The 9,079-nt window shown below is 34.1% G+C and overlaps 1 protein-coding gene across 1 annotated transcript; it reads right to left on the bottom strand.

Moving 5' to 3' along the window:
• Window positions 1-7,938: 7,938 nt before the first annotated feature.
• LOC129754624 (probable serine/threonine-protein kinase clkA) lies at window positions 7,939-8,859 on the bottom strand (the record flags this gene model as incomplete). The annotated part of the gene is made up of 1 exon (XM_055750788.1): window positions 7,939-8,859. A coding segment is annotated over one exon (921 nt), but the record flags the coding sequence as incomplete, so codon positions are not given.
• Between the last annotated feature and the right edge of the window lie 220 nt (window positions 8,860-9,079).

The following is a 9,079-nucleotide window of genomic DNA, read 5'->3' as shown; positions in this document are numbered from 1 at the left end:
ACAGATTCATGTTTTTATAAAATTTTAAACGAATAGCTGAAAATCTTATTTGATTGTGTTGCATTTTAACCTGGTAATGTTCTAGTTTTAATGAATATGTGTAAAGGTGTTATATTGCGGTGAATTTCGGTTGAACATAGTGCTCACCACAACGACCACAACCAAGCGCGACAAGAAAACGCCTAAAAATAGGCTAAAAAAATTATCTGCATATTAACTTGTGTGCAACCTTTCAATACATTGAAATATTTCATTTAAATTTTTGCTCTCTTTCAAGTTTTGAGCTCGGATAACCAAATTCAAAAAACAAAACATTTGTTAAATCTTTAAACTGAAATAAAATGAGATGAAAATAAAAATTGTAACAGGGTACTTATCCTGAGTTGAGGCTGACCACACTCTTTCCGATGTTATTCAATGAAACAGTCGGCTAGTTGAAACCAAAAATCCTGGATTGGTCCGGAGGGCGTAGTACTAGCCCCAGTTTTTCTGATGCTCAGAAAAATATCAAATGTTGTTTATTTAAAACACTACATTTCACTTCACATTTTAATTTTACGAGTTGTTAACTTTATAACAGTCAACTTAATGGAGTAAAAACAATCCAAGAACGTATTTTTGGAATAGATTTTAAAAACTTCAGCGCGAGAACAAAATTTTACTACGGCCAACGCGGACAGTGTTCCCAAATCCCCGTTGCCGGCGCCGTTTATGATCATTTTTAAAGAGAGAGCATGAGTTTTGTGCATATTAAGTTTTAAGGGAATCGAATCCTTCGTGACTAATAAGAAACAATTTTCTGTGCAGAGAAATAGCGTTCTGTTAAGGTTATTCATAGTGCGTACCTGATTATATCCATGCGAAAATAGCCTTTTACTAAAATTATGCCTAAATGTAAGGAACATATGAATATGGAACCAATGGGTCGTCTCGCTATATACTCATCCGTATATACATACGCCCTAAATTCCTCCCTGCTCCACGGTATTTCGGAAGGGTGTCTAATTCACGGATATGCGCTACTCATTCATCACTTGCTTAAAAGTTCATATTAAAATTAAATATCATCCTGATCGGCCGAGGTCATCTTCACGTCGTGGTCCGATCAACTACGCTGGTATTCTACCCAAGTAACCATAAGCACTAAAACATAGTGATTGCTATTTTTGAAGCTAGGATTGTTGTCAACGAGTTTAAGCCAAGAAACTTCGCGGAGTTTTTTGTTACTAAGGATGCTCAAAAACCATTTATCGGGAAAAAAAAAACTGCTGAAGATCTCAAAGTCTTGAAAGTGGATTTGGACGTACAAATTATTGGAATGAAACAAGTCCCGTTTAACAAGTTCCTCAATGTTTTGATTAAGCTAGCCATAGACCCATCCGTTCAACCAAGGAAAATAGCTTATGTTAGAATTCCAGTTGTGTTAGATGAAAAAATTGATCGGAAAATTTAACAGATACTGAACGAAGATGTCATTGAACAAGTTGTTGGGCCGCCGGACTGGATTTCACCCATGGTAGTTGTACCGAAGGGAGAAAATGACATTAGGTTGTGCGTCAACATGAAACTTCCCAATCAGGCCATTCAACGGGAACATTTTCCGCTTCCGTAGATTGATGCTCTTTTAAATAGGCTTAGAGGATCAAAGTGTTTTTCAAAACTCTATATCAAGTCAGCTTTCCATCACATAGAATTGCATCCTGACTAGCGAGGAGTGACTACATTTATGACCAGTAGAGGTCTTATGCGATTCAAGCGTCTGACCATCGGCCTTAACTGCGCTCCCGAAATTTTTCAGCGGGTTATGTCTGAAATTCTAGCTGGAATAAAGGGGGTTGTAGGGACCGTTCAAATATTACGTAACGCAATTTTCGTGCACTTTTAAACGCCCCCCTCTCCCTCATACGTAACACATTCGTCTCAGAATTTCTAAGGAAAACCCACAAAGCGCAACAAGCTGCTAACCCCCTCCCACCGTAAGCGTTACTTAATATTTGAATGGCATTGATGATGTCGTTGTGGCTGGAAAAGATCAAGCTGAACATGAAACAAGGCTGAATCTGGTTTTAGCTGCTTTGAAAAGAAATAAAGCTACTTTAAATGATGAAAAATGCTCAATTGCCGTTCCTAAGCTGGAAATACTTGGATACAAAGTGAGTTCAGCAGGAAAAAGTCCCTCGGAAGAGAGGTTCTCGCTATTCAAAACTTCCGTAAACCAGAATCAGTTAAAGAGGTTCGCAGCTTTCTAGGTCTTGTGAACTATGTGGGACATTTCATACCAGACCTTTCAACACGCTCTGAACCATTGCGTAAATTTGTAAGTGGAGATGTACAGCAGTATGGTGAAGATTAACAACTTGCGTTCGATGATTTACGAAACGAGTTAGCAAATACTGTTTGTTGTTTAGGATTTTTCGATCCAAAAGATCCAATCGAATTGTATGTTGACCCATCTCCTGAAGGGTTAGGAGCGGGACTCACCCAAAGAAATGCATCTGGTACGGCCCAAATTATAAGTTTTGCCTTCGAAAGATTGACAAAGGCAGAAAGAGTCTATCCACAAACCCAACGTGAGGCTTTTTCCGTTGTTTGGGCCGCTGAAAAATTTTACCGTTATCTAGCGGAGCTACTTTTAACCATCTTCACAGACCACAAGACTCTGGAATTTATCTATGGAGGCAAACATCAGGACGAGAAAAGAGCGTGCTTTCTAACAGAAGGATAGGCCTTACGCCTTCAACCCTACAACTTTCCAGTAAAACATATCCCTGGTGTTTTCAACAATTCAGATGTTTTGTCTCATTCATACGAAGGATCTGAAAATGCATTTGATGAGTCAACTGAACACTACTTGTTTACTATTGTTGAAACTCCTATGGCCATAACGTTCAAACTTATTCGATCTGAGATCACTAATGATGAGGATCTAAAAAAGTGATCCCCGAGTTGTTCGCCATTATCCTCGTAAGTGGGGCCGTTGCTGTTGCCGCCATCTTGTACACATACTTAATGCGGTTTTTAAAGCTAAGCCGATCGTCAATTATCAGACCCAAATATTTCAGCACGCGCTTTGATTCGATAGTGCATGATCCAACTGTTTGCGGTGAAATCAGGTTTGATATCAGGACCATCTCGGTTTTGTGGTGAGCCAACTTCAAACTCTCGGAGCGCATCCAGCTCTCTACCGCTTCTACAGCCTCTGAAGCTGTTGGCTGGACAATTTCTGTTGAGTGAACCTACCAACTTTACTCCCTCTGGCAGGCTCAATGTCAGCACTTCATTGTACGTTATATTCCACAGTTACATCCATTTCCTGAAATCCTTCGCTCATCATGTATTGTAACTTACGGAAATAGCTTTCCACTATTTTGCAGAGATATTTCGGTATTCTCATTTTTATAAGCAGAGATGCAATCGCTGCCCTGCTGATGCTATTGAAGGCGTTGCGCACGTCCTGTGTTACTACCTTCCTATAACGATCCCTTCTTCTCTACTTGAGTCTGGCTTTATAAGCCGTTTCGATGATAGTTCAAATAGCGTCGACTGTGCATCGCCCTTTTCAAAAGCCGAATTGATTGTTGTTTAATCAGCCTTCGCCCTCGGTATACTGCTGGATACGATTCAAGATAACCTTTTCCAGAACTTTTCCAACCGTATCCAATAGGCATATTGGCCTGTATGTCGATGGGTTCCCCAATGGCTTTCCTGGTTTGGGCAGCAGAACCAGTTTCTGCCGTTTCAAAATCTCTGGAAACATCCTTTTCTCAATACAAATTTGCAGTGATCGGAACATTTCGGGAAAATACAAAATCGCGGCCTTAACTGCAATGAAGAGATTTTGCGATGTCGCGCAGTTCTTCTAACGATATTAACTCTTCCTCGCTGTATCGCAGTCGTACGGGACTTGCGACCAGCAATTGACATTATGTTGAGGGAACAGCCCTCTCGTTATTTCCCTCAACTTAATGGGGCACATTTCAAGTGGTGTGCTACCGCTTTTGTTTTTTGCCAGCCATGACTATCCTGTAGGCATCACCTCATAATCGGTCATTGGCATCAAGACTAAGTTTCCTTAAACATGCCTTTCTACTCTCTTTAATTGTCTTGCAGAGCTTCCTTTTCGCATTTTTGAAAAACGGCCTACGCCCGTCTCTCTCCGTTTGAGTTCGTGCTCTCTGTATGTTTCGCCTAGCGCGAAGGCAGCTGGCACGCAAATTTGCGGCTATCACGAAGCCATGTGACCACTTCTTGTATGGAAAACTTTCCTGTCACCCCTATTGCAGCCAGATTGGCACTATCGGTCACCCAATTTGTGCCATTCAGGGCTCTATAATATGGGTCTGCTACTAACGGTTTGTCTGACTTTTCTTCCACCGCCTTCTGTCGCAGAAGTTGATGTGCTTCGTGACAGTGGTTGAGGTTGATTTGAATAACTTCCAATCCCTTGGTAGCTATGTGACCGGATTTCCCACACCCCCAGCATAATCCTCTTCTGTTAACTCACTTGCAGTCAAACGAGCCGTCCTCCATGCATCAAAAGCATACCTCTGGTTGCTGGGAGGTGGTTTTCTGACAAACTGACCATCCCACCTTTAGCAGCCTGCACTTGAGTGCTGCGTTGGCTGCTACCAGATTTGGGAGGACCCTTTCTCAATCGGATCGAGATCTGATCTTCCCCGATCTTATACTGGTCGACTAGTGCTATCCTGACTTCATCTCCTGTCATAATTTTGACGAGGTTTTTGATACAAATACGCAAAAAGCAAACAGATTCGTCATGGAAGTCATAAAGAGACGGTATACGACGGACCAGATCTTCACACTACGGCAAATCCTCCAAAAATGCCATAAACATCAATTCTCTACGCACCATCTATGCATTGACTTCAAAGCCGTATACAATACGATCGACTGTGATAAGCTTTGGACAGAAACGGCTTTCGCGGGAAGCTGACCAGACTGATCAAGACGAAGATGGATGGAACGCAGTGTTGTGTGTGTATTTCGGTTGAATTGTCGATTTCATTCGATTCACGCAGAGGACATCGACAAAGTGATGGTCTATACTGCATGATGTTCATCGTGGTGCTTGAAGGTGTATTTCGACGAGCAGTGAGCTAAATGCGGGGTACGATTTTCAACAGGTCCAGTCAACTTATCTGCCTTGCCGATGACATTGATATAGTCGGCAGATCATCCGCGGCGTTGGAGAAGATCTACTGCAAACTAAGCGCGAAGCAGGAAGGAATTGATACGTTTAAGACAATGTTTATGCTTGCCTGAGGATTCGAGGCCGACCGAATCCGCTTGTCCAATAATTACAAGATAACAATCGACGGCGACGCGCTGGAGATAGTCGAAGACTTAGTTTATCTCTACTTACTGGTGACCGCAGACGATTACTCCAGCCGTGAGATCCGGCGGTGAATGACGCTCATAAGACCAGTTTTTATCTACGGCAAGACACGTGGATATTGCTCAAGGAGGACCTGCGTACTCTCGGAGTATACGAGTGACGAGTGTTAAGAACCATCTTTATCGGCGTGCAAGAGAACAGAGTGTGGAGGCGAAGCATGAACCGCGAGCTCGTGCAACTCTACGGTGAACTCAATATCCAGAAGGTGGTGAAGGCTGGCCGGATACGCTGGGCAGGATATGTTGCGAGAATGCCGGACAACTGTCCTGCAAAACAGGTGTTTGCTACGGATCCAGTAAGAACGAGACGAGCAAGAGCGCAACTAGCGAGGTGGCAAACATATTATAATCAACATTGGTAACTCTCAGCATGCTTCATATACTTCAGCAAGGACATGTATATCAGCACCACCTCCTGGAGAAAGTTCTTACTAGAAGGAAATTTCAAGCATTGAGGTACTGAGGAAACTCTGAACATTCTTTCCATCAACCGTGGGTTCGCGTCTTAACTACAAAAGTTCGTGTTTGAACTTGCATTTCTATGACCACGCAGAAAATTTTGTTTATGTTTTATTTTCAACATAGGAATTTCAGCCTACTCCAACTTTTCTTCGTGTAGCAAAGTATGTTGCTATGGTTCTCAATTTGTGTTGTTTTCTGCCGAATGGAAAAAAAGGTCCCGGCTGACGGAGTATGCTAATAAATCTACAATTTGAGACTCTAATGTCATTTGAATTGGAACAATCATTGATGGAAATTTCACTTTTTGGACAATACTGAATATTTCATTAAAGAAATGTGCGGTAAGGCGCGCGCGCGCGTGTATGTGTGTTTCAATCGCCTAAACGTAATAATTAAAATGTGCACTGTTTTAATTAGTGTACAAATAAATTCGCACAATTTTAAGGAAGTTTCGTTACTCCTAAAATGCTTCGCTACGCTAAACATAACAATAACTTTTTAAAACATTACATAAAAAAATTTAAACTTCCATAATTCGCATACAATAATCAATTATTATTATACCATCGGATCTTTGCATACAAAACTAATGATTTCATTAAGTATTTTTCGAAATCCAAAATTAAAATAGATTTTGCAAAAAGTCTACTGCACAGATTGATTGGAATATTAATTAACCTAGACCAAATTAAGTCCAAAGTGTGATTCGAGTAAAATAAAATATTTTAAAGTATCAAATGAAAAGATTGTTTCAAAATTCCGATTATCATGTGAAATAACCTAGTTTAAAATTTAATCTCAATCTTTGGAAACCCTTGAGAAGAACGGATAAATATCAATTTAATTAAGACTCTATCAAAAAATGATGGTTTTATTTTTTGCTAAATAAGAATTTAAAGTAGGTCGTTTTCACAGCCCAGCTTGACAAAAATTATAATTTTTTTTTCTTTTTTATTTACAAATGGTTTTATTAAGGTATTTTTCCTAACTTTGGGCTAGTAAAAGGAGAGTCGTAAAAAAAATAATTTGTAACATTGTTAGTGCATAACAAAGACATTGGAGCTTTATTATAGTTTTGATGAAAAATTACGAGAAAAACGAAAAGTAGAATTCGTTTTTATTACATGCAACGATTCATTCGTTTAATAATAACCCATCGTTTCCCGAGGGTCAAATCATAACAAAAAAAACGTTTTAATGAATTTCAATGGTTACATCAATTTTAAACAATTATAGGACGATTTTTTTTTTTTAATTCTTTTATATATCAGTAGGAACGTAGGTTAATATCAATTGTTTTGTCGGATTTTAACACTAGTCAAAAGTGTCTCCTGATCATATCCCTTAACCCATCTTCCAAAAAAATTATTTGCTAGGATGCAGAGGTGACCTCGGTCCTAAAGCATAAATTTGTTCTATTATCCCTTTCTCTCTTTTTTCAAAATCTATCTCTTGACTACTAGGACGTGGCCGGCGCCGTTATTGATGTTTAAAGAGAGAGCATCAATTTTGTTCATTGTGAATGGGCTGTCAATCCCAGACACCATTCTTTTGACCTCTGGGCAAAGTTGATGGCCTCGGTCAATCACGGAGTAGCAACCATTGGCGATGTGGAATTCATTCTACTGAGCCACGCCTTGCGATCATGGAATTCGAAATGTGCTTGTTTTAAAAAATCTCATCATTTAAAAAACATCAACGAAGTTTACAAAGCTAATTAAAAAATATTGGTCTTAAACATGTTTCAGATTGCATTTCGATTTCAATGATTTAGGGTGGATGTGAGTAGTCAATCAAGCTAAGCTAATACTGAATATTTCATTAAAGAAATCATAAGAAGGCAACAATTTACTAAGTAAATTGATCTTAAAATCTACTCTACAATATGATTTGAGATTTTTTGATGACCACATCATCATTATTATTATGATTATTATTATTATGATTATTATTATGATTATTATTATTATTATTATTATTATTATTATTATTATTATTATTATTATTATTATTATTATTATTATTATTATTATTATTATGATTATTATTATGATTATTATGATTATTATTATTATTATTATTATTATTATTATTATTATTATTATTATTATTATTATTATTATTATTATTATTATTATTATTATTATTATTATTATTATTATTATTATTATTATTATTATTATTATTATTATTATTATTATTATTATTATTATTATTATTATTATTATTATTATTATTATTATTATTATTATTATTATTATTATTATTATTATTATTATTATTATTATTATTATTATTATTATTATTATTATTATTATTATTATTATTATTATTATTATTATTATTATTATTATTATTATTATTATTATTATTATTATTATTATTATTATTATTATTATTATTATTATTATTATTATTATTATTATTATTATTATTATTATTATTATTATTATTATTATTATTATTATTATTATTATTATTATTATTATTATTATTATTATTATTATTATTATTATTATTATTATTATTATTATTATTATTATTATTATTATTATTATTATTATTATTATTATTATTATTATTATTATTATTATTATTATTATTATTATTATTATTATTATTATTATTATTATTATTATTATTATTATTATTATTATTATTATTATTATTATTATTATTATTATTATTATTATTATTATTATTATTATTATTATTATTATTATTATTATTATTATTATTATTATTATTATTATTATTATTATTATTATTATTATTATTATTATTATTATTATTATTATTATTATTATTATTATTATTATTATTATTATTATTATTATTATTATTATTATTATTATTATTATTATTATTATTATTATTATTATTATTATTATTATTATTATTATTATTATTATTATTATTATTATTATTATTATTATTATTATTATTATTATTATTATTATTATTATTATTATTATTATTATTATTATTATTATTATTATTATTATTATTATTATTATTATTATTATTATTATTATTATTATTATTATTATTATTATTATTATTATTATTATTATTATTATTATTATTATTATTATTATTATTATTATTATTATTATTATTATTATTATTATTATTATTATTATTATTATTATTATTATTATTATTATTATTATTATTATTATTATTATTATTATTATTATTA

Source organism: Uranotaenia lowii, chromosome 3 (genome assembly GCF_029784155.1).
Source record: "Uranotaenia lowii strain MFRU-FL chromosome 3, ASM2978415v1, whole genome shotgun sequence".
NCBI lineage: Eukaryota > Metazoa > Arthropoda > Insecta > Diptera > Culicidae > Uranotaenia > Uranotaenia lowii.
This window is presented reverse-complemented; position numbering and strand designations above follow the sequence as displayed.